Consider the following 25,422-nt stretch of genomic DNA (forward strand, 5'->3'; position numbering starts at 1 on the left):
TGGCAGGTGACACCTGCTCACCTTCTCATTGAACTGGCCCTCTGCACCTGAAAACATCAGCTGAGGCTGGGAGTTCCAACATCTGCCACTTTGGAGAAGGCTCAGAATTCCCACTAGGACGAAAGGCCCCGACCAGGCCAAGTCTGCCTCAGCATGCCTGCTCCTTGGAGCTGCATCACTAGCAGACCTCAGAAGCTTGACCCAGCGCCCACCTGGGTTCCTGCCTGAGTCTCCTGCCAGGTGTTCTGCAGCTCATGCCTATGCTGGTGAGGATGCCAAGGCTGGATGGGTGATCAGGGCTGCGTCCCACCATTTTGGCAAGCTGTCACCCCAGCGTGGTGGCAATACCAAGCAGGGGGCCAGAGGGCGATGCCAGAGAGCCAGGGTTAGCAGGCCTTCCCATGCCAGGGCACCGGTGCCCATGGAGGAGACAGACCTCCCAGCTGGCACTGGTGCTGTGCCTTGCAGACCTGCCCTGATGTTCAGGACTCATGACTGGCTGTTTCAGTGCTGCTTACTTCATGGTCAGTTTGATTATTTCTCTTTCTTCCTCTTCTTTTAATTTTTCAACAAAACTGTCCAGCACCGGCATTTCAAACTTAATGTACTGAGCGACCTAGAAAATCCAAGAACATTTTAATGTGCTTTAAATTCGAAGCCAAAAGTATGTTTTTTTTTTTCCTCAAGGCTTCCACAGTGGCCCATCCAGCCAACATCTTGTATCCATGGAAGGAGCTGACGCTTTTCCCACCCCACCCCCACACTGCTGGGTTGGGTACAGATGCCAGGACAGGAGCCTATTATTATCTCAAAGGCAACTGTTATCCCTGGGAGGAAATATTAAACTGAATATTAGGAAGAGCATTCAGTACAGCAGCCTTGTCACATCGGGTGCCCTCTGGGCTGGGGGGTAGGGAGGTGGGAGCACCATTGTTTCTAACAGTGGAATGCAACTGCAGCAGCCTGAGGGATATGGGGTCACTGGGCCTCCTACCTGAGGTTCAAACCCTGTAAGCGTCTTCTAAGCAGAGGAGTTTGGAAATGCACTCACTGTCTGGTCAGAACTCAGGCTATTGGTAAGACTTAAATAGCTCCCTGTCTTCCACAGGTGCAAGGTAGGGCCTAGTTAAAAACCCTTTGCATAGGTCTCTCACATAATGACAACAAAATACATTCCAATGAAGGAAAAGACTTTACTTCCCTGAAAGGAAAAGGACAGGGCCATGGTTTTATAGGACCCAAATTCTTCTTTTCCCTAAGCTGTTGGCGCTGGCGGTCACTGATGGGAGAGGGAGGGCTGGTGCCTCCCTGTGCTGGGCTGGGAGCCCTTCAGGAGGGTATGGAGCTCCTGGAGACATCACCTGAGAGGGCTCTGGCCAGGAGTCCTCAGTAGGCCTCGTCACCCAAGAGCCCCTCACCCTAGAGCAGGCCTCCCTAGCCTCAGCCCCCACTCACGTCATGGGGGACTTCCACGCCCAAGTCAGCTTCCATCAGGAACATCCTGGCGATCTTCTCACACGGCCCATGCAGGATTCTGGAAATCAGTGGGTACTCGCAGTCTTTTAATTTTGTCCGCTCTGAAAAAGAAGATGGTTTACAAAAATCACGGCAGATTAGTCACCTCTCTCTGTTCCAGATTAAGAACTGATAGAAAATGCACGTCTAGGGGCGAAGGGAACCCTAAGAACACAGACCTCTCTAATAGCACTGCCCTGAGAGATCCCTGCTCATGCTGAAGGAAGGCAGAACAGGGCCCCCAAATCTGCCACTTTGGCATAAGGATTAAGTGGAGCAGCTGGCAATTGAGAAGAAGAAGATGCAAGTGAGGCTCTTTGCCCTCCCCTATTTGCCGAAAAGCAGGACATAAATTTGTCAAGGTGTGCCCCTGCCCCTCTCCAGGGAAGGATGGAGTTAATCACCAGAGACAACCTGAGCCCCTCCTAAGTCTGGAGAGGGCACCAGAGGAACCTGCACAGCATGTCCCGGTGAAGCCTTTCCGTGGGACGACAGCTCCTCGTGCAGTGGCCTTCCGGCCCTTCGCCTCCCCAGAAACTCAGGCGCTTCTGCTCTGTCCTGTCACTTCCCTAACAACTTACTGCTCTTTTGTGAATATGCTATTTAAGCCCAAATTCTAACCACTCATCCCTGGATATTCCAAAGGGCATGCATGATGCAAGTGTTAACAAACTTCTGTCTGTTCTTCTCCTTAATCTGGCTTTTGTTAATCTAAATACAGGGCCTCAGCCAATGAACCTAAATGGGTAGAAGGAAAAGATATTTTTCCTCCCCTACAGTGTCATTCCGCAAAGGTGCAGCTTGAAGAGAAACAAGATCTGAGGGGGTGGGAGAAAGAAAAGCTGAGATGGGAGAGCCAGGGCCTGATGCACTGTGACACACACCCCACCCTTCCTGACTCAGCCCCAATGAGCTAGGGACCCATCCATTTACTGGAAGAGGCGGAGAGGGAGGCTTCCTACAGCTTGGTGGGATTCTCTTTCAAAATCCTGAAAGAATTAAACTTAATGTACTGAGCGACCTAGAAAATCCAAGAACATTTTAATGTGCTTTAAATTTGAAGCCAAAAGTATGTTTTCTTTTTCTTAAGGCTTCCATAGTGTGCCCGGCTTTGGATGGGGGAGAAATATTCATACTGGGAGGCACAGTGTGCCCCAGCCCACTAGGCAAGCCAGCCCAGAGCCCGTCTGGGAGGGAATACAGTCGGTGGTTGGTGGGGAGGAGGCTTGCTGAACAGGCAGAGACCTTTTGCTTTTATGATCCAGAAGTGGGGCAGGTACTTACCCCCAGACTCATGAACGATGTAGAGTGCGAACTCACTGGGGCCGTCTTCCACCTGCACGGGCAGTCACAGGAAGTCAGATCACAGTGCTTTGAGATGGGAGAGAACTGAGAGGATCCCCTGACAGTAACTACACCCCCAGTAACACACACACAAGCCACAAGAACCTGCCCTCTCCCAAACCCCTCTTGCTTGAAATCTGAGAGTCAAAAGCTCAGCAGAGGGACCCTTGCTAAACTTTCTGCCCAGGAGCCACAGGCAACTTTCCCCAGAACCCCACCCCCAACAGAACAGCAAATCACTGGCATCCTGGGGCAAGGCCGCTCCTGGCCAGGCTTACCCTAAATTTGTTCAGCAGCAGGGTGAGCACCTGCAGGGTTGTCATGGTGCTGTTGACCCTCACATTGGTCACGGACCCATAGGCCGGAGTAAACACAGAGGTCTGTACCAGGAAGGGAGAGAAGATCAGGGCAGGCCCCGAAGGGACAAGGGGCTGACATCACGATGGTGAACAGACCCAGGCAGCAGGTGACGCTGGGAACACTTGTGCCTGTCCATTCACGCTGATGCACACACAAGCTGTTCCCAGACCTGGGGGACACTCCGGGAAGCTGTAGTAGTGCACGCCTTCCAGAGGCCTAAGGAAGATGTCTACACACCCAGAAGGGCCAGCTCTCTGGACCCGAGGAACCAGGACCATGGAAGTCATTCACAAGGGTGGGGGAACCAGTCTCTCCTTCACTCTATTGATCAAGTCACCAGGTGTCTGTTGATTCTAAGGTTGAAAGTTCCCCAGTCTGTACCCTCCTCTTCATTCTCCCAGCGGTGCCTAGCAGAGGCACTGGTCACACCCCATCAGCTTTCCAATTTGTTTCCTTCTGGTCTCAGTCCCTCTAATCTGTACTCTGCACCGCCTGCCTACAGGCACAGACTTCTAAAACCCATGCACCTCCAAGTGAGGTCTAGCCCAGCTGCATCCATACAGTCTCGGCTCCCTTTCCTACCCTGCTCCACACCACCTGAATCGGAGTTCGCGTTTGTAGAACACAAGGCCAAGCAATCTGTGCAGTTTAATGTGAGAAGCATTGTTTGAAAGCATGGATCTAAAAGTATCTGAAGGCTTCCTGGGGCCTGTGCAATATCATCTGTAGTTCTTCTCATTGCCATGTGCGTATGACACTATGGTTGCCTAACAAGCACCCTGTGCTCCAGTCATAGAGCTTCTTCACAATCTGGCTGGGGGGCGGCGGGGGCACATTATATTTTGCAGGTATCTTGCCTTTGCCTAAGAGACACCATATATGAAATCAACCAGGACTCTGCCTGACACATAAGGAAATAGGTCGGTCCTCAATAAACACTAGCTGTGTACTGAACCCAAGATTTTACATACAATCATTGATTTAACATTCATAACAACCCTTTGAGGCACCTATAACCAGTTCCCTTTTCTTAGAAAGGAATCATAGGCTTTAGGAGGCTACCCAGCTTGTTCAGAGTCACTCATCTAGAAAAGACAGAGCCCTGACTCAAAGGATTCCATGATTCCTGAAAACCTACATGTTACCCCCTTGGTGCTGGTGCCTCCCAGCGAATGTGACTTCTCTGCAGGTGAACCTCCCCTTGCTTTTCAAACTCAAGTTTAGATTCACATATTCCTCCTCTGAGATCCTAGCTCTGTTTTCCCAAGGAGGTAGCTGAGGCTCAGAGAGCTCAAGGACCTATTCAGTATCCCCCACTGGTCCCTGCTCTGATAAGTACAGGCACATCTGGGAGCCATTGTGAGTTCAGGTCCAGACTATCACAATGAAGCGAACATCTCAATAAAGTGAGTCACACAAATGTTTTGGTTTCCCAGGGCATATACAAGATATGTTTATACTATACTGTAGTTTCTTAAGGGTGAGATAGTATTACATCTCAAAAATATGCATGCCTTAATTAAAACTACTTTATTGCTAAAAAATCTGACACAGAGACACAAAGTGAACACACGCTGTTGGAAAACGGCACCGACAGACTTGTTCAACACAGGGTTGCCGCACACCTTCCATTTGCAGAAAACGCGGGTGTAGTAAAAAAAAAAAATGCAGATGTTTACACCTTCCATCTGTAACAATCTGCGAGGTACAGTAACAAGAAGCACAATAAAATGAAGCATGCTGTGCCAGAGTGAGACTCAACCTTGATCTGCTTCCCCCGGCTTGATTCTAGTTGAGGTGCAGAGTGACTCAGTTACACAGAAAGCCAGGACTGGGATTAGGCCTTCTTGTCCAAAGAAATATGGAAGAGAGGGCCAGGTGCAGTGGTTCATGCCTGTAATCCCAGCACTTTGGGAGGCCAAGGTGGGAGGATCATGAGGTCAGGAGGTCGAGACCAGCCTGGCCAATATGGTGAAACCCCGTCTCTACAAAAAATACAAAAATTGGCCAGGCATGGTGGTGCACACCTGTAGTCCCAGCTACTCAGGAGGCAGAAGAATCGCTTGAATCCGGGAGGTGGAGGTTGCAGTGAGCCGAGATCATGCCACTGCACCAGCCTGGGCTACAGAGTAACACTCCATCTCAAAAAAAAAAAAAAAAAAGAAAGAAAGAAAGAAAAGAAAAGAAAGAAATGTGGAAGAGAGGAGTTAGGCTATTTCAAAAACACAAAAATTCTTGTTAACAAGACACTGTGTTTCTTCTGCATGAAGCCTTTTCTCAAGGTGATACCAACCAACTCCAAGTAGGAAAAAAGGCCCGGTGGCTACTTTCTCATCTCTAACCACAAATGGTTTCTCTCTAACAAAATGCATTGGAATCCAACAGGTCAGGCAGTAGAAGCAGCTACAAAGTTTTACCCAGTCTGGAAATAAAACCAACATTTCTGGGAATCACAACAGTTTTGGAAAATGACCGAGTGAAGTAATAGTGCACAGTTCCAAGAAACAAAACCTGGAACTATCTCAGAAATTCAATGCTAGGAATTATTTATTTTTCAATTGTTGCCTCTGACTCAAGGAATTATTTATTTTTCAATTGTTGCCTCTGACTCAAGGAATCTGTGTCCTGATTTCTAAGGACATTAGTTCTGTATGGATGTTGAGCGTAGTGACAAAGGGCTTCTTGTACAGTGATTTTCTTTGGGACTCCCCTTACTCACCCAGAAGATGGGGGAGCTGGTGTCCCAAATGCTTACGATATTATTCCCTGTCCTTGAAAGCAGTACTTTTTTCTGGAAGAATGGATGCACATTCCATAGGCTAATCTGTCACTAGGAGGAAAAGCTGCCCTCACTGGGTGACGGGCCGAGACCCCGTGTCGTCTGGCTGAGCAGCTCTTCCTGATAGTGCGGTTCAGACGGAAATGAGAGGCTGCGATGAAAACCCTCACTGTTCATTTCAAAGGCCGCGGAGTGCTTAGGACATGGTGTTCCTATGACACTGGCAATCACTACAATAAGGTTTACTGTGCCAGACACACTTCTTAGTGATGAATGAGACCCTTCGAGGAGAAGCGAACGTACCAATGCTAAACCCCACCATTCAGGGGAGCAAAAGAATCCCCCCTGCCTGGCTTTTTTTCGGTAAGGAACATAGAACTGGAAAATACCTAAACTATGCATATATTTTGGAAAATTTTTGAGTAATTCCTTAAACTAGCATATCAATCTTTATTTGAATGCTAACAATGGGTACTCAACACATTACACACTAAACCCCTTTTGGAACAAGATTTAAAGAATACTCAAGTCATGTTATGTGTCCTTGGGCTAATCTACACCGTTGTTAATCTTTGCCTAACTTCAACCCTGGGTCCCCTTTACTCTCTCGGGAAACTCTACTTTGGAATAGTCCTGGATTTTTCTGGACTTAGCAAAGGCAACCCTATTGTCATTCATTCACTCACCACAAGCCTAGCAGGGGATGGAAGGGAGATCCTGAGATTAAAGCAGGGTCCCTTCAGCTTGCCCAGCAGAATTCGGCTTCATTCCAAAGTCCAGGGCACCCCAAGTGTGGCTTGAATGGCCCCTGGATGGCCTAACCTGGGACACCTGCTGCTTCAGATCGGACCCTGAGACCCTCCCCCTGGGCCCCCTCCCTGCCATAAGTCATCCTCTATCAAGAAGGGCAGCTGCTTCAACTGGAAATCTCAGTTTGCATTTCCCAGTGATGCGGGTAGTATGTGGCTTGTCACAGGACGCTCCATCCAGGGCCTTGCCCAGACAGCCAACCATTCTATTTATAGTAACAATCAACTTATCCTGTTACAGTTCAGTTTGTTTATAGAATGATGTAATTTGGGGAAGGAAAGCTTTTCCTGAGGTCAGTACAATGCATCCTTAGACAAAAGGCTGCATGGTGGGAATCTGGGGTCGTCCAGGTTCTCTGGGGCACAGACACACGTGCCCTGGGCACACCCCTGCTTAATTATTCAGTGTGAGTGATGGCTCGATACACAGTGTTCCCAGGGATCAACCAATCACGTTCGGGGGGAAGCCTCCTAGAAAGCGCCCTTGTTGAAGATACATTCAGCGTTACTGTCTGCCCAGGGCATCTTCGCTTACTTGCCAGAAATCTGTGTGACTTATGAGGATGGACTGACAGTGAGAATGTGCTGGAAAATGCATAGGTCACAAACGGGGCTGTTATGTGGATGCAACCTGGCAGGAGCTTTTTCCTCCTGAGGGCACAGGAATGCCAGCAGCCCCCACACAGGTCATGGTGCTTGCTGTGCCTGTGCTCAGGGCTGGCTCCCCATGTACCCAGGGGACAGACCAGGCTGGGGCATCACCTTATGATTGTAGAAGTGGCCATTGATAGAGAACCGGTGTCGCCGGATGCGCTGGGCCTCACCGGGGGCACGGCATTTGAGCCTCCTCTGGCTTATGCAGCTGGCGTCGCTCTTGGTCCTCATCAGCTGGGGGGCCTCCTCTGCCTCCTCCAGGGGCCCTGCATGAGAAATGGATGAGAGAATGTCAGGGTGGGTGATGCTGACAGAGCAACTGCCTGCTGTCAGGAGGTCTGGCTCCCTAGAGCTCTGTGGTCATGTGCATTGGGGCAGATGGGGACGTGAGGGCCATTCCTGGACTGGAGGTTGGATACTCCCAGCTTGCAGATAGGAAGGTGAGACCCAGACAGGGTATCCTGGGTCACAATGTCATATGGCCATACCCCTCTTGGTCTCTATCTTAGGGTGCCCACGGAGGTCTTTGGTGGCCCCAGCCCTGTCTTCTGAGCCCCTGCTCTGAAATAGGCCCTTCACTGAATGCTAAGGGAAGGGGCACAAAGAGGATGTATCAGCAGGTACAGAGGATGAGGACGAGGTCCCAGAGGGAGGCGAGGGGCCAGGAGGGAGCAGTGCCCTCTGTGGATGCTCCTTTCCCATAGCACACATAGGGCAGGGGACTCAGGCCACCCCTACACTGTCACCTCCCAAACCTCTGCTCACTTTTCCATAAAGAGGAGCGAGAATGAGGGCAGAGCGCCTCAGAGGCAGGCACCTGGGTAGGGGTCCAGCAGGTGAAGCCCCTCTTTTGCTGGGGCACAAAGCTGTCCTTTGGAGACTGTGGTTGTGAGCCAAGCCCCTCTGCTCCTACCCTGGATGAGGCAGGGATCTGGGCAGCTCGTGGGCTCCGCTTACCCGAGCTGTCTGTAGAACTCTCAGCCTTGTGCACTGGCTGAGTGCTTGGCCCCTGGGCTGTGATGTTCCCGTCCTGGGGCGATGGCTCCTTTCTGAAAAGAGACAACTGCGGTGCTGAGATGGCTGCTGGCAGAGAAAGGGAGCTCAGGCCAAGGAGAAGAGACCAGCAGCCCCTGGGGCAGGACACAGGCGGGAAGCACGGCAGGCTGAGGTGAGGCCTGGATTTCAAACCGAGAGAGTCAGTCTGAAACAATAAAAGAAAAGCAGAGGCCTCCACCAGCATCTGCTGGACGGAAGTGAGCCTGGCCTGAGGGCTTGTGCTGGACTGCATCACGCAGACACATGGATGCATGAACGCAGTCAGGGCCTGCACATTCCTAGGCACCAGGCTTAGCCAGGCCAGCAGCTGTGTGCCAAACGGGCTCACTGGGCTTCCCAAAGGCCTAGTGGGGTGTCAGGCAGGGGCCACCTAGAAGGGCCCAACCTCCAGGCCTCTTAGCAGGATGAACCCCAGGCCAGGGCAGCCAGTGCTGGGCTGGAGAAGGAGTGAGTATGATGGGACAGAGCCCTGCAGCCCGGGGGACCTGGGGAGGAGAAGACAGACGGGATCCTGGAGAACACATGGGCACCAGCCGCGACTGCTGTCTGTGACTGCTTGTACCTCAAGGAGGGGCACATGTGAGTCACACTTGCAGCCTTCCTAAGGAGTCTGACTTTATGATCTAATTCTGTGTGGCTCAGAATTCGCTGAGTGACGGGACACCTAGGGATGTGCCAGGGCTGTCAGGGTGGTGAGTGCTGTCACAGCATGGGTTTTATGTGAAATCTGAAGGGGGCAAAGCTCTGAATGTGTGCTCTCTACAGGAGTTATTACTGGAGAAGCAGGCAAGGCCCAGCTACTAACTGCGTCTTTTGGGAGTGGGCTGAGGAGGAGATAAATGTGCATTAAACAGTAAGGCAGGCAGGAGACCATTTCCTCCTGACGGAAACATTTTTCTGATATTAAACAAATCTAATGTGAAATTCTGACAAATTTATTTTAAAAATTTTGACATTAAAATGAAAACAGAGTAGTAAGAGGCTAAATTTGTGTGCATTTTTAAGATAGAACAAGAGACGGCAAGACATGTTCAGCTTGCACAGGTGCTGGGAGCCCTGCTGGCTGTAGTCGTCCCTTCTTGCCAGCAAGGTGGCTTGGAGGAAGTTTGAGAAACAGAAATGGAGGTCATGGGAGCCTGGAACATTCTCCAGGAGGGAGGGAGAGGCCACTCTGGGTGAGGCTGTGGACTGAGGCAGTCACGGGGCATGGCGATGAGGCTGGGTCACCCTCCCATGCCAGTGTCCCATAAGGGAACAGGGCTCCCACCCTGAGGCTCGGGATATCCCCAACCCACACCCCAAACAGGGAGCTTGGGCTGAGCAGGTGTCACAGAAGCCACCGGGTACTCACGGAGGGCAGTTGGGCCGTCCAGGCGTCCATGAGGTGGAGGGGAGGTGCACCTGCTCCCGGTCATCCTGCATCTGCAGCCGGATGGGCCGCCTCAGCCCCCAGGCAATGTTGAGGAGCCCCTCGATGATCAGAGTCCCTTCTTCCTGTGGGGGTCCACACATCAGCCCTTCCCCCAAAGCAGCTGCCCACCTTCCCTGTGCCCCCTAGGGATGGGATGCTTTGGACACTTAGGCCTTGCACATCCCTCCTCCTGAGTGGCCCCATCCCCTCGGGAAGGACCATCAGCCACTACGTGTCCTGAGGCGTGTGACCAGGCCCTGTGGGAGGAAGCCTGAGATGTGCTCAGCTCATGCCTGGCCAGGGACACAGCCCGGAACGCAGTGGGCTGAGTCAGGTGTCCCACAGGAACCCAGCTGCTGGCCGGCAGACACGTCCACACTGCAGTGAGGAAGCGGTTCCAGGAACGCACAGTCTGTCTGCTCGTGCCAAGCAGGGGACCTCTCTGCCCACACTGCACCTGGGAGGGGGGTCCTGTGCCACCAGTTCCTGTGCCACCAGGCCCTGCAGGGTCCCACGCCCACCAGAGCAGAAGTGGGCACTCTCTGTCCTAGCTGTGTCTCAGCCTCACCCTTCTCCTGGTGCCTCCCGAAAGCAGCAGTGTCGACTTGCCAGGGCTGACAGAGAGGCTTGCTTTTCTCACCACTGCTTAGACATCGCTAACCTTATATCCCATGCCAGAATTTCTCCAACAGCCTTCATCCCATGTCCCCAACCTGCCTCAGTGTCCCTAGGTCTGCAGGTGACATGGTTCCTCTCCTGCTGCCAACCTGGGGCCCTAATCAACAGAGTCCTCTGCAGGCACCTTGCTAGTGCTGGTTGGCACCCCTTGGGCCCTTGATTCAGTGCCTCTGACCTATTCCAGGCCTCTGTCTCTGCGAGACCACGCCAGGCCTCTGTGCCAATCCCAGTCACTCTGTGCGTTTAAGCCTGGCCAAGCTGAGTCATTTGCCAGAATCCTTGCCAGCAACCTCGGCTGCCCTCTACCCAGAGCTGCGGTCTTGAAGCTACGCACTCCTAATGTGCTCTGACACTAGTCTTTCCACAACTAACTTGGAATATCATTCTCCCATTGCCATCTCAATCAACATTTAATTTTCTTATTTATTTATGTTTTATTGTGGTAAGGACATTTAACATAAGAACTGCCCTCTAAACAAACTGTTAAGTGCACAATACTGTATTGTTCACTGTAGGCACAATGTTGCCCAGCCCATGTCCAGGACTTACTCATCTTGCATAGCTGAAATGTTATATCAGTTGCACAGCAACTCCCCACTTCCTCCTTCCCTGCCCCAGGCCCTGCAACCACCATTTTTACTCTCTGCCTCTATGAGCCTATTTTAGATTCCTTATATAAAGGAATCATGCAGTATTTCTGACCCATATTTTAGATTCACAAATCCCATTTCTCTCTCCTCGTTGGCACTAAAAGCCCCGTGAGAACAGGGATGCCATGGAAACTTCTTCGTATCCCTGGCGGCACTCAGGAAGACCCTGCACAATGTGGATTTCATGGTAAGTTAGCAATGGGGTTTCTGGGTTCAGACATCCTGCCATCCACAGAGAAAACAGTGTATCCAAAGGTTATCAAAAACACACACAGCTTCCAGATATGACCTTGCATTATCCGCTAAAAAGGAAAACAAACAAGCAGAAACCAGAGCTGTTTTTGATACTCGCTGGTGCTCTACAAGCACAGATGTGTCACTGAGCTCCCTATGAAGGAGAGGCCAGCACGGATCTATGGAGTTCAAAGGTCTACGGCGGGTTCTGTTCTTGCCTCTTGGTCTCGGGTGCCTCTCAGTGAAGACAGCTTGTGGGGATGGCTCACTCATGGAGACCCACTGCCCTCCAGCCCCACCCTGGACTCCAGGCAGAGGGAGATGGAGGAGACACAGCCCCAGCCATGAGGGGCTCAGGACGCAGAAGGAGATGCAATGCAGCTTCCTGGAGAGGGTGCTTGTGCACTGCACTCTGGAAGACCAGTGAGGGAGGACAGGGAGGAAAACTGAGCAGGACCTGCCTGGACAAGGTCGGGGGCTTGGTTGTACTGGGGCAGGCTGGCTAGCCATGACTCAGGCCAGCCACCCCTGCACAGGTGACGTGTGTGCCCCCAACATTGCCACCCACCACGGTTCACCCTCCCCCAGCTTGGCCGCATCTGAATGGAGGGAAAGTCCTATCAGCCAGCAGCAAATTCTCCGTCTCCCTCCTTTTAGTCTCTTGACTAATCTGCTCATTGCTAATAAATTCAAAGAAGAGCCAGCGAACTAGACAAAGGGTCTACAAAAGATATGAGAGTTTGGGCAAGGTGAGAAGTGCCATGTGCCACTGAAATCCTGTTCACTGTCTCAGGCACTCCCTGCTCCGATGCCTTTGTGCATATGGAGTTCCCACCTAGAATTCAAGAACTTGGGACTGCCAGTTCCTCTTGCTTGCCTAGGGAGTCTGGGGTCTGCCCAGTACTGACAGCTCAGGCTTGGGCTACCTCTGGGGGACTCCTCTTTCTCCCCCACCTGCAGCACAGGCAGGCGTGTTCCAGGTGGGACTGTGGCTGGGGCAGAGGATCTGTGGCCTGTCGGGGGAGTGCAGGAGCTTCCCAGGGACTGCCTCCCTCGTCCTTGGCAGCCTCCTTTGCTGGCATGGTCACTCCTGGACAGAGGCGGTGGCTTTCTAATGCTGCCCAGGTGCTCCTTGGCAGCCCCCCGGCCCCAGCCCAGGCCCAGCAACCGGAGCGATCCTTTGAAGCAGAAGCCAGACTGCAGTGCCCTTGTTCAAACCCTGCAGTGTCTTTGCCTCCCTCTTGGAGGGAAACACAGCATCCACGCCAAGGTTCACTGACCCCCCTCCTACATGGGCCAGTCTGCAGGCACCTTGCTGTGCCCTGAGCATGTCCGTCTGGAGCACCTCACCACAGGGACTTTGCACGTGCTGCCCCCGCCACCTGGAATGTGCATTTTCCCATTTTTTTCAGGTTTCTGCTCCAATATCTGCTCTGAGGGAAGACCCCCCTGCCCACTGTTCCCGTGGCGGCAGCCTACCACAGCGTCCCCCTGTGCTGCTGTGCTTTTCCTTCAGGCAGCTCTTGCTGTTGCCTGAATCACAGCACCCACTCATCTCTGGCTCTATCTCCTCCATTACTAGAATATGAGCTCCAGGGGGCCACACCTGTGTGTGCAGTCACAGCACACAGTAGCACCTCACATCTGGTGAACAAGTAAACAAATCCTCAGAAAGCACCCCATCTGGGGTGTAAGAAGACCAGGGTCAGACCCCGCCGACTGCTCTTGGTCCCTTGGGAGCAGGGTGTGTCTCTCCTAAGAGTAGGCCTAGGGACCCAGCCTCAGCTGCCTCCAGGCTGGGGTCCTGTGCTGCTGATTTTTCATCAAAGTTGCCGAAGACCTGGCCCAACTTCACAGGAGTCATGATGGGCTGGGGTAATACAGAGTGGGAAACAAGCTTTGGGGCAGGGGTGGCCCTGGGGCTACCTGTGAGGGCCCAGTGGAACCCCTCCCTCTCCCGGTGCCCCTAGGTGACCAGCAGTGCACCCACCCCTTTCCTGCCCTGCAGCGTAAACATTCCCCAGCCTCCTACTGGCAGAAAAACACCTCCAAGCGGGCAACTGGGCCAGGCCCCGCCCTCCAAGCTGTTTTCCTAAGAGAGCCTTCCTGAGCAGGCTATTTTTGGTCCTCGTGACAGTGATGGATAGCTGGTGGGAAGGTATAAAAGCAGCTGCCTGCCGAAGATCTTCAGACAGCTCAGGGAAGAGTCTGGCACGGTTTTCTCTGAGACTCAGTGCACCGTCCTCCTCCCAGCGACCCCACCCTGGACCCCCTGCCGGACCCTCCACCCTTTGGCCTCCAAGCTTCCCAGGGGCTTCCTTTTGTCTGGACTGTCCCTGCTCATCCATTCTCCTGCCACCCCCAGACCTTCTCAGCTCCAGGTAAGAAGGAGCAGCTGCTCTTGGGTTTGAGACAAAACACAAGGACTTTGTTTATGTTTGAGGGCAATTCCCAGCCTGAACTTGCACAGCCTCCCTATGGGTTAAAGAAGAGGGCTGTCTGTAGAGGGCTTTGCATTTACAAAGGGATTCAGGGGTTATTTCATGTGTTTCCTACAACATCCCTGCCAGGAGTATTTATAACCCTGTTTTACGGATGGGTAAGTGGAGGCCTGGAGAGGTGGCCTTGCCAAAGGTCCCAAGGTGTGTGGCCGATCCTGGTTTTAAACCCAGCTTTCCTCTGACCAGTGTTTGTTAGGTTGGTTTCTCTTACTGTGCACATTCTGAAACAATAAGGATAAAATCTTAAGCCTTTGGGTTTTCAACTTAAACAGGAAGAAAGAGCCCAGGAGTCCGAGCTCTGGTCTGGGCTCTGTAGACTTCGAACTGCTCTCAGGGCACCAGATTCCTACAGGCAGCCCCAGAGGAGTCTGGGGACACTGAGGGGCAGTGGGATACATGGCAGGCCCTCACCACCTGGCCTCTGTTTCCCAACAGGTTGCCGCCTCCTCTCGCCAGGGTGATGAGGTCCCGGCTTCTGCTCTCCGTGGCCCATCTGCCCACAATTCGGGAGACCACGGAGGAGATGCTGCTTGGGGGTCCTGGGCAGGAGCCCCCACCCTCTCCTAGCCTGGATGACTACGTGAGATCCATATCTCGACTGGCACAACCCACCTCTGTGCTGAACAAGGCCACGGCCCAGGGCCAACCCAGGCCACCCCACAGGCCAGCCCAGGCCTGCCGGAAGGGCCGCCCTGCTGTGTCCCTGCGGGACATCACCGCACGTTTCAGTGGCCAGCAGCCCACACTGCCCACGGCTGATGCTGTGGACCCCCTGGACTGGCTTTTTGGGGAGTCCCAGGAAAAGCAGCCAAGCCAGAGGGACCTGCCGAGGAGGACTGGCCCCTCTGCTGGCCTCTGGGGTCCGCACAGACAGATGGACAGCAGCAAGGCCAGGGGGGCCCCCAGAGGGAGGCTCTGTGAAGCCAGGATGCCTGGGCACTCCCTAGCAAGACCATTGCGGGATGGGCAGCAGAGCTCTGACCTAAGAAGCTGGACTTTGGGGCAGCCTGCCCAAGCCATGGCCTCCCCCCGCAGCCCCCGCCCCAGCAGTGTCCTCAGAACTCTCTACTCGCACCTCCCGGTGATCCATGAACTCTGACCCCTGCCCAATAAAGGCTTCTGTAAAGAGCTCGGTGGGTCTACATCTCCCGTCTTCCCCCATGGTGGTCACTGTCCCTGGCAGGTCTCTGGAACAGAAATGCTTTTCTGCAGAGGCCCCTGCTGGGGCAGTTCACAGTGAGACCAACCCCCTCTGAATATAACAGCCTGTCTCACATGAGATGTTACCGATCCCGTTTGCTCTGATCCTTGCTGGCTGATCACCTTGAGCAAGTTACTTAACATCTGTGTTCTCAGTTTCTCGTGGGTAATATGGGACTAATTACCGGCACCTGCCTCCCAGGCCATTCTGACGCGTAAAGGCATGTAGGAGCCCATTCGCTGAGTAGCTATCGTCATCGCTGGTGGGGAAACTGGTGGTAAGGGTATGAGGGTAGTGGGGTGCCAGCCCCCCAGGTGTTTCAGAACAAGGCCTCAGGCACTCCCAAGTCCGCCTCTTGGCCTCCACTCTCAAAGTCCATGTTATGTGAGGCCCAAGAGAACACATGGAGTCTTAGCAAATGCACTGATGTATTCCAGGGGGACTGTCACCTGGCACCACTGGGGCACTCTGCTGGCTACAACTCATACATCCTGTCGTGGCACTGGGAGAGTTCCCCCATGACGAGGGCCAAGACAGAATCTGTACCACTCAGTCCTACCATCCCCACCCCCATCTCACCTCCACCCAGGGGGCTCATGGCATGGTCAGGGTCCCAGTTGTGGGTGAGAAGCAGGGCACTGTCCAGCTGTCCTTCACCGGGGAAGTCCAGATGTTCTAAGGCCCAGGCCAGGGCATCTGGAGTCTGAAGGACCCCAATTCCTAGAGGCATCTGGCAGCAAGAAGGTGAAGCATCAGGGAATGGGAATCAGGCTGCCTCTGGTCAGCGGCAAAGGGACAGAGAGAGGAGAGGAGGAAGATTGAGCTGGGGGCAGCAACCAAGCTCACCTGGGCGGGTCTCTGCCACCTCCTTGCTCTGCGAGTTGTCAACCTAGGTCATTCTCTTTTTTTGTGGCTATTTTTAATTGCTTTGGATTTGTTAAATGTTTGTCTTCTGTTACGTTCAGACAAGCAATTACCCAGTTTCCTTATCTATAAAATGGGGACATCAACAGTGTCCTTCACACCCTGCAAGGGCTGGGAACCTGCTCATACGAACTTGGAGCTGCAATTGTGAGCACTGTAGACAAATGTTTGTATCTGTCACAGCCCACTGTGTCTCTGTGGTGGTCTCAAACCTGCAGGTTCCTGTCTTTGGGCAAACGTGTGGGGCAGGTTTTGGCCAGGGCAGCCTTTAGCCAACCATCACCCTCAGGAGAGATCCGGAGGGCCCCGGACCAAAGCAGAGGGGCCGAGGTACAGGCTTGCTGGGTCCAGCCTCACTACAGCCCCTTCTTCAAAGCATCATGAAATTGGGTCAGAGGGGAGAGTCCAGCAACTAGGATGAGGTCAGCAGACTCCTCCATGCTCAGAAGCTGCCTCACTGCATCTGGGGAGGTCAGGCAGTTTGAGGAGACCCACCATCCCCGGGCTTCCCCACTAATACCCAGCTTTGTGAAAGAGGTCAGTGGCACCTTTGGAAGGCGCTCCCTCCCCGTCGAATACAGGTTTGTGGTGGGGGCTTCTGGCAATGTCCCAAGCTCCTGCAGAGAGGCCCAGGGGAATTCCTTTCCCTTCAAGCTAAGCCTCCTGGTGGGCCCTTGTAGAGCAGTTGCATTCTCCTTCCTACTTGCCACTGGAGTGGGGGTGGGGAGAGTGGAAAGGGGAGTAGAGAGGGGAGTGGAGAGGGGAGTGGAGGTGGGGGTGGGAGTGGAGAGGGGAGTGGGGGCTGGGGGTAGAGAGGGAATGGAGAGGGAAGTGGGGGCGGGGGTGGGAGGTGGGAGTGGGGGTGGGAGTGGAGAGGGGAGTGGGGCTGGGGGTGGAGAGGGAATGGAGAGGGAAGTGGGGGCAGGGATGGGAGGTGGAGAAAGGAGTGAGGGCGGAAGGTGGGGGTGGGGGTGGGAGTGGAGAGGAGAGTGGGGCTGGGGGTGGAGAGGAGAGTGGGGGTGGGGGTGGGAGGTGGAGAGGGGGGTGGGGGTGGGAGGTGGAAGGTGTTGGTGGGAGGTGAAGAAGGGAGTGATTGGGACACAAGGCCCTGCCCAGAGCGGGCAGGCTGGGAAGCGCTTTGCGGCTCCCAGAAAACAGATGTTCTTGGAGCTGGTCAGTCACTTCGGGGGCCAGTGGTCTGCCAGGCCTTCGGAGAGGGGACGGGGCAACTCTCTCAAGGCGGGATGTTGGTTTTCCGCACCCCTGGGAGAGAGAGAGAGAGCCCCCGGACCGTTTCTCGCATTGCTGAGGGGGTCCCAGGGCCTAGGAGCGGGACTGGGTGTGGAGCGCGTCCGCGGTCACCAGGGGGCGCCCCCGAGCCTCGGCGCCGCGCCCCAGGCGGGCGGGGCCGGCACGCAGTCCCCGGAGAGGGTTCCGCCGCCTGGGGCTCACTTGCTTCCCGAGAGCCGAGAGCGGTGGGTTTACACAAGGACATTTCCCGGCAGTCCTTTTTTCTTTTGAGATACCAGCCAGCCTGGTTAAAGCCCTTTGCCATGTTCAAAAGGCACAGGCTGTTCCCCGTTGTTCAGGCTTTTTGTTGTAATACAAGCAAAATTATCCCAAAGGTGAGGTTCATGATAGAGGAAGTCGGCGCCTCAGCCTCCAGAGAAGGCGTCCCTCCTCTGGCCCCTCGGAAGCGAGGAGAAAGCTCACAAGGAGACGCTGGCCCGAGGGCGTGGCCCTGCCCACCTTCGGAGAAGTGGGATGAGACAGTGGAGGAGAAGGCACCCCAAACCGTACTGCTCAGGCTGCCGGTGCTGCAGCGGGAAGGGGCAGTGAGAACACGGGGCGGGGGGGTCTCTTTCAGGCGGCTCTGGGAGCGCACCCCGGGTGGTGAGCCCTTCGCCATCCTGAGAGCCCCTTGGCTTGGGGCTCAAGGGCAACAAACAGCTCCCTGTGTCCCTGAGACCTGTTCACTGATACTGGGTGGAGACCTCCAAAGCCTAATGCTGGAAATGGTATTGCCGTTTTGAGTGGCTGTGATCTTGGGGCCATGGCCATCACCTTTCATTTACTGCAGTGTGGCCTTGTCTAGAGACTTAAACTCTGGGAGCCTCGATCTCTTTGCCTGGAAAATAATCATTCCTGTATCACCTTACACTAAATAAAGGAGAGGCAAAGCGCCTGGTGCATTGGAGGTTCCCCGGGGAAGTGTCCGTTCCTCTTGTCTGCCCAGCCCTTGGGGCCTGTGGTGCCTGAGGAGAGACTGGCCTGGGATGGCCCTGCCCCTGTAGCAAGTGCCCAGAGGTCCAGGAGGTCGTCGTGCCGGGTGCGTCACAGGGCTGCAGTGAGATCTGGAGGCCTATCAGCGTCACAGCCTGAAGCCTCGTCTTATGTGGTGATTGTGACCCAGCAAAAATGCACACTTCTTCAGGCCGTTACCCCCTGGGCTGTTAAGGCTACAGAAGTTTCGTGAAAGGTACTTTCTGGCTCCATGGAGACCAGGTCAAACCTCACACTTTCTTCAGAGTTAGGGACAGGAAGATCCCCTTGGTGGGTTGACTTTCTATCATTAAGGGCTGTCAAGAACACCTCTTCCTAGCCTTAGAGTCCCCTACTTCTCTGGGCTGTCCCGCAGCATACACAAACCACAAACGCAGGGTGGAGGCTCTTGGGGCTTCCTGCCCCACCGCCCCTGCCCCCGACAACCGTTCCTACAGAGGGGATTATCTTGGGGAATCCCGAGTGCCAAAACTAAGCTCTTACTAGTGGTTTTCAAACTTGACCTTCCACCGGAATGCCCTGGAGGTCTCGTTAAAACATGGACAGGAGGACTAAGTGTTTTCGGTTCAGCAGGCCGGGGGAGGGGTGTGGTAGGAATTTGCATATCTAACCAGTTCAACAGCAGCGACCGCACCCCAGGCCTCCACCAGATATGAAGTGGCATGTGTTAACAGCACAGGTGGAAATCCCTGTGGCCCCAACACCCTCTCCCCAATGCCTCCCTCTGCCCAGCACACTGGAGCTCAGGACTGAGAACTCACCCCAGCTCTCTCCAGGCCTACACCTGCTGCTTAAGTCACCCACCAACTCTGCACAGGGACCCACAGGGTGCCTGGCCTAGGGAGGGCAGGATGGGGGCAGGCAGGGTGAGACAGGTGTCACAGAAGCAAGCGTGAGGAGGTGAGATGGCAGGAGAGGGAGGGGAGCAAGCTCTCGGGCCCTGTGGCCTGGGCAGGTCAAGGAGGTGGAGTGTGAGATTTGTACCATGCTTGGTGGTCACAGGCAGCCCAGCATAGCCTGGACCAGGAGCCAGAAGCTCCCGAAGGGTGTGACGTCTGGCCTGGCTGGCCAAGGGGACACCTCAGGGGCTGGCTGAGGCCGTCTGGCAGCAGATTCTGGCTGGCCCTCTGACCTGCCACTGACTGGCAACCCCCGGCTGTCCAGAGCTGCCTGGATGCCTGGGCTAGCTCTGGCCTGGGAGCTGTAGAAGGGTGTCTAAATTACTGAAGAGGGGGGACTAGGACTAGTGAGCCAGGACTAGTGAGGAGGTCTTGGGTTTCCTGGGGCTGCCCTGCCCATTCCTGTGTTCAACAACAGAGGGGCACTTGGAATCCATCGGCCCTGGTCAGATGCTGATGGATGGGAGAAAGTCCAGGAGCCAACCCAATCTCAACTGCGGAACGCCCCCACCAAAAACAGCCTTACCACGATAGACTTGCCATTAGGCAGTACAAATATGTTCAATTAGACCAAGATAGGGCCACAAAGCCCAACCAAGATTCCTGCGTGAAACATCGGAGGATGTGAATGACCACAAGACTACGGCTCCACTTGCCCTGCTCAGTGGGTGGTCCCCCAAGCCTAGGCCCTGCAGAGTCCAGCCAGTGCCTGAGGGCTGTGTTTGGCATCAGGCATGTATTTAGCCCACATGATGTTTCAAGATTTGGGAAATTCCTCATGAAATTCCAGATAATCTATCCTCTTTTGAAAAATCAGAAAGGGTCTGGCTGCACTAGGCCTACGGTCCTGCATAGCAGGGATGGTTTGATCTGATGGGCGGCTGACTCCTTGAGTGGGGACCCACTCCCCACACCTGTGCTGCCTGCTGTGAGCCCCTGAGCCTGTAAGCCCCTGTGTAGCCCCACACCCCATTTTACAAATGAAAGCACTGGGGACCAGGGGCCACAGGTGAGACCATGCAGATACGTGGCGGGGCGGCAGGAACAGAGAGGGACCAACTCCTCTCGTCCGCTGAGTGGTGTGATGGGTGGAGGAAGGACCTGCTCTCAGCAGCAGTTCACCTGGACAAAAGTCTCAGGGGAATGGGGAAGGAGGAAGACCCCCAAGGTGATTTCTGCCACTAGGAACTCTGGAAGGGATGTGCTGACCCTCTGCAAGGAGATGACCTGGCTGCTGATAACCTGATCCCTGGCTCAGGGTCAGAGGTGAGTGATGAGAGTGACCATATAATTTATTGTCCAAACTGGGTCACTGCTGAGCGTGAAGGGAACGGTCTTCATCATTACCCTGAAACAACACGTGTCAGGCAGGGCCTCGCAGGGTACATGGTGACCTCTATGAACAAGAGCAACAGGCTCACCTCGCGGTGTCTCAGCTGGAAGCTCTTGCCCTCATGGTAGCAGTTGTAGGTTTTCAGCAGGCCTAAGAGCTCCGACCTAGAAAGGGAAAGACATACATGTACTCCTGGGTTGTGGCAGGGCCTCAGCTTCTGGTCTTTGGCTTCCCTGGCCTCTTTTTCCTCATTTGTAACAGGAGTGTGACAGCACCCTTCTCACAGGCCAGGCATAACCAGAGGAGACCAGACTGTGCCATCACGATGCACCCGGATGGTTTTGCACATGGCCCTGGTGGGAGGCATGGGGGTGGGGCTGAGGAGGAGGCGAGACTCACAGGACAGGCCTGCGTCTGGTCCAGGATGTCCAGGGTGCCGACATTTTCACTATCACAGGTAAGGCCCTGGCAGCCTCCCTGTCCTCCACCTGCGTCGCTTCCTCACAGTAAATGCCCTGGACTTGCTTGTGGCATTGTACAGCCTATTGCTTTTCCCCATATCACTTCCTACAAGGCCTGCTGTTGCTGCTGTGGGCCACCTTGAGGGGTGCCTGCCTCTTCCCCACCCTGACTTTCCGAAGGCGCAGCAGAAGGCGATGGTCCTTTGAGTAAGGCCCTGAAGTCTGCAGTAAGTCGCTTTCCCTCAATGCTGTCTCCCTTCCAGAAGGGAAAGCCACAGCCTTGGCTAATGTTGGAGGGAGGGGAGGCCTAGACAGCTGCCTGAACCCAAGCTGGGCTCTGTGGGGCAGTGGGGCCAACAGACGTGGGATGTGAGCCACACTGGTAATTTCAATCTTCTAGTACATGTTAGGAGGTGATATGGTTTGGATCTGTGTCCCCACCCAAATCTCATGTGGAACTGTAATTCCCAGAGTTGGAGGCGGGGCCAGGTGGGAGGTGTTTGGATCATGGGAGCAGATCCCTCATGAGTGGCTTGGGCCATCCCCGTGATGATGAGTGAGCTCTCACTCTGAGTTCACACGAGATCTGGTCATTTAAAAGTGTGTGGCACCACCCTCCATTCCCTCTCTCTTGCTCCTGCTTTCGCCATGTGAAGTGCCTGCTCCCCATTCGCCTTCCACCATGGCTGGAGGCTCCCTGAGGCCTCCCTGGAAGCCGAGCAGATGCCAGCACCACACTTCCTATGAAGCCTCCAGAACCGTGAGCCAACTAAACCTCTTTTCTTTATAAATTACCCAGCTTCAGGTATTTCTTTATAGCAACACAAGAATGGCCTAATACAGAAGGGAAAATGAAACAGGTGAAATTAGCATTAATAACACATTTTATTGAACCCAATATATCTAAATTACTATTTGTCAACATGCAATCAATGTAAAAGTTATAATGAGGCCTCGTACACACTTATTTAGTATAAAGGGCCTGCCATCTGGAGCCTCTTTTCTATTGCCCATGCCTCCCAGCCATGGACATGTGTGGCCTGGGGATCCCCTATTGGACAGGCTCAAAAAGAAGCACCCCATCACTGTCTCCCAGGGCACCCCATCAGATATCTGAACAAGTGCTCAGAACCCCTCCACCTAAAGGCTGCCCAGGATGAGGGGAATGGCAAATGTGAAGACTCCCCCACCCAACCTGCACACCAAGGCTTACTTCTGAATGGACTTGCTGTCACTGATGGGCACGTGAGAACTCGGCAGACAGTCTTCCTTCATCTTCTCTTCCTCTTGTCTGCAGACCTAGAAGTTACTTGTTGGGAAGACAAGGAAGGGTGGACGAACAGGTGAGCCAGAGGAATGCTGGCCAGCGCAGCACCCAACACCTGCAGCCCTGGCACAGACACCGTCGGCCTTGGCATCACACTGCCTGGGCACAAGGTGGCTGCAGCTGAAAGGGTCTGGCCCAGACCCACATGGCCACATGTCAGCCAAGCTGCCCTTGGTTGGGCAAAGTCATGCTGAGCCAGTGACACTGGTCCTTTCAGCCGCCCACCTCGGAAGACTCTCCATAATCCCCAGGAATCCAGATCTGTCTCCTAAGCATTTTAGACCACATGCTCCCTTCCCTTGGCTGGGACAGCCTGACTGATGGCTTCTGCCTTGGTTGCTCCAGCAATCCTCCAGAGCTACCCTGGGCCTCTCCTGCCTTCCCACTGAGCCAGGCAGTGGCCCATCACTGGCTCTCCTGGCAGTGGGTTAGTCGGCCTGTGTTCCCTATGTGCTGTAGACGGTTGGCATCTTCTCTGAGTTATCTCATCCAGTCCCTACAACAATACTGTGAGGTGAGTATCACCATATTCCCATTTTACAGATGAGAAGACAGGGACAGGAGTTTAAGCACTTTGCCCAAGATTACCAGCAAGTAAGCAGCAAAGCCACTGTTCCAGCATTCGGACCCCTGATTCTGGTCTCTTAGCACCTTCTCTATATCGAACACAGGCAGTGACTTAAACCCCCAAACCTTCCTTTTCTCGTCTGTGCAACAAAGTAATCTCAAGCCCACAGGATCACTAGTGGATCCACACACACACTGTTCACACACACTGTTCCACACACATACTGTTCCCTCTTTCCACACACAGCCTTGACCGGTTTGAGGAGCTGCTCCTGCCCTCCCCAGGTTTCTTTCACGGACGGTAAATCCACCAGAGCTTTCTCGATCCTGTTGGCATCTGCACGACTTCCTGTTCCTCTCACTCCCCCATGTCAATGTGGCCAAGGACTCTTATCAAGGCCTCCTACATGCTGGGCAGGGAGGTAAAGCTTCACACACACACACACACACTCTCTCACACATACACTCCCATACACACACACACAAAAACACACGTACACAATCACATGCACACACACATACACTCACACACTCTCACGTGCACACAAACACACAGTCACACTCAACACATACACACATGCTCACACACACGCACAAACACAACACACGCACATACACACAAACACACACAATCTCATGCACACACACACACACACACACTGCAGTGCTGTCCTTGCCTCCACCTTCCATCTCCCAAGTTGCAGCACAGGGCTGCGGGTGTTAGGACACATTGGGAGGGGGCACAGCCTGGGGCCACACCACATCCTTCCCACAGCACAGTTCCACTCATTCACAACTCCCCCACATCTGTTCACACAAAGCCATCATGTCTTCCTGACCTGAGCGTGTTCTAATGCCACGGGGAGCGGGGAGCTCAAGCTCAGTTCCACCTGCTGTCGTATTTATTAATGTCCTCAGAGCCCGTCCCTGCAGAATGCCCATCCCCTCGGGCACTCACTTGGACAGGTCCAATTTGCTCTCTCCCTCCTTGCTTGACACCCACAAATGTGATGAGCCTGCCCTCTGTGCTAACATCAGCCCTGCGTGAGCCTGTGATGCCAGAGGCAGGGAAATACAGTTGGCCTGGAGAAGGGGAAGGATTTGAGGGAGTGGGCTTCCTGATCACCTCAGGATCATCCTATCCATACCTCCTCCCCTCTGCCGTGCTCCAGAGTGAGGCACCTCAGGGCCTGGAAGGATGTCAGGCCCCCAGCAGCAAGGCCTGGAGCCGCGACTTCTCGCTGCATTTTTCTTGGCCAGGCAACAGGCATTTCAAAATAAAGTTTCAGTTCCTCAGCACCTCCGCTTGCCTGTGGAAAAAGTGATCTGCCCCCCTCTCTGGGTAGTTCCTCATATGTTTGCAAGGCAGAAGCCTAGTGCAGCCCGGGGTGAGCCATGGGACTGGGTTTCTCAGCCCACACTGCTTCTGTGGGTCTTCAGCATAACGAAATCTTGCTTTCAGCAAACTCATTACAGGAAGGGCTGGATTTACCCCCACATAACAGGCGGTGTTTTTTTCTCTTGCCTTCCTCTGTATCCAGCTTCCACCCCAACTTCCTGCTCTAAGCCCCGGGCTCACTGAACAGTTCACGGCTCCCCTAAGGGGCTCTATGCTTTTTCTTCCCTTGGGGCTTTTGTAGTGCTGTTCTCTGTTCAGAACCCAGAACTACTCCTTCCTCTGATGTTAGCTCCTCCTGGAAAGCCTTGCCAGAAAAGCCCCAGTCCATGTCGGGGCAGCCCCTCTCTGCCCCATCACCTCTTCCCATTTCCCCACTGGGCCCTGCAGAACCCAGCTCTTGTTTAGACTTCCCTCCCAAGAGAACAGGAGCACGGGGGCGGGGTGCTTTACCACTAGTTTCCAGCCCCAAGTATAAGCCTGGCACATCGCAGGAAGTCCATACATGGTTGTTAAATTGCTGAATAAATACAAGAAGCTTCTAGACTCCATCCAAGTCTATTCTTCCAGCGCTGTGCACATACAGCAGGAATAAATAATATAAAAATCTCCAATGACCACGGAGGTGACTCCGCTGAGGGATACTCTTCACGGGGTCCATGGGGAATGGGGGGCACGTTCCTTCTGCGACGTGGCAACTCTTTTGGCGTTTCATAAGAAGCCAGGAATCTGGATTTTTCCGGGCTATATTTCACTACTGAAAGGTGGCTGGCTGGCAGAGGCATGCACTGTCCCTGGAATGCCCATGTGGTCGCTCACCACCCTGGCCCTCTGCAGCTGGCTGGGGCCATGGGCCTCATTCTGACCACTGAGCTGCGAACAAGTGTGTGGGTCCCTTCCAGGCCAGCAGCTTTATGAGCCAGTGCACAACCCTGCAGTTCTCCTGTCTCCGCCATGATGGCCCAGAAAGCCACGTGTTTCAACTGTGCAGCTACTCGATGGTCAGCCTGGGTCTCTGAGTCACTGTGGACCAGAACCAT

The 25,422-nt window shown here is 54.0% G+C and overlaps 2 protein-coding genes across 4 annotated transcripts in view; one reads left to right on the top strand and one right to left on the bottom strand.

The window, feature by feature from the left end:
• The window catches only part of RASSF4 (Ras association domain family member 4), a 35,382-nt gene that overhangs the window by 2,205 nt on the left and 7,755 nt on the right, over nucleotides 1-25,422 (bottom strand). The window contains exons 2-10 of one of the 2 annotated variants that reach the window (XM_050804331.1): nucleotides 22,306-22,391; nucleotides 20,720-20,795; nucleotides 9,869-10,011; nucleotides 8,419-8,510; nucleotides 7,570-7,727; nucleotides 3,138-3,239; nucleotides 2,800-2,851; nucleotides 1,456-1,577; nucleotides 519-616 (exon numbers count right to left, since the gene is read on the bottom strand). In XM_050804331.1, the coding sequence (XP_050660288.1) occupies nucleotides 519-616; nucleotides 1,456-1,577; nucleotides 2,800-2,851; nucleotides 3,138-3,239; nucleotides 7,570-7,727; nucleotides 8,419-8,510; nucleotides 9,869-10,011; nucleotides 20,720-20,795; nucleotides 22,306-22,367 (905 nt within the window). In that variant the 5' untranslated portion in view covers nucleotides 22,368-22,391. Of the gene's footprint in view, nucleotides 1-518; nucleotides 617-1,455; nucleotides 1,578-2,799; nucleotides 2,852-3,137; nucleotides 3,240-7,569; nucleotides 7,728-8,418; nucleotides 8,511-9,868; nucleotides 10,012-20,719; nucleotides 20,796-22,305; nucleotides 22,402-25,422 lie in introns of both variants that reach the window. The other variant, XM_050804330.1, reaches the window with a different exon arrangement.
• On the top strand, nucleotides 11,199-15,121 carry DEPP1 (DEPP autophagy regulator 1). 2 transcript variants are annotated; one of them, XM_050804333.1, is made up of 2 exons: nucleotides 11,199-11,443; nucleotides 14,427-15,121. In XM_050804333.1, exons 1-2 carry the CDS (start codon nucleotides 11,382-11,384, stop codon nucleotides 15,088-15,090), a joined length of 726 nt encoding a protein of 241 aa, XP_050660290.1. In that variant the 5' UTR covers nucleotides 11,199-11,381; the 3' UTR covers nucleotides 15,091-15,121. The 2 variants fall into 2 exon arrangements, with proteins under 2 accessions (XP_050660290.1, XP_050660289.1); XM_050804332.1 differs by lacking the exon at nucleotides 11,199-11,443 and adding an exon at nucleotides 13,582-13,871.

The sequence above is a fragment of the Macaca thibetana genome, chromosome 9, assembly GCF_024542745.1.
Source record: "Macaca thibetana thibetana isolate TM-01 chromosome 9, ASM2454274v1, whole genome shotgun sequence".
In the NCBI taxonomy this organism is placed as follows: Eukaryota; Metazoa; Chordata; class Mammalia; order Primates; family Cercopithecidae; genus Macaca; species Macaca thibetana.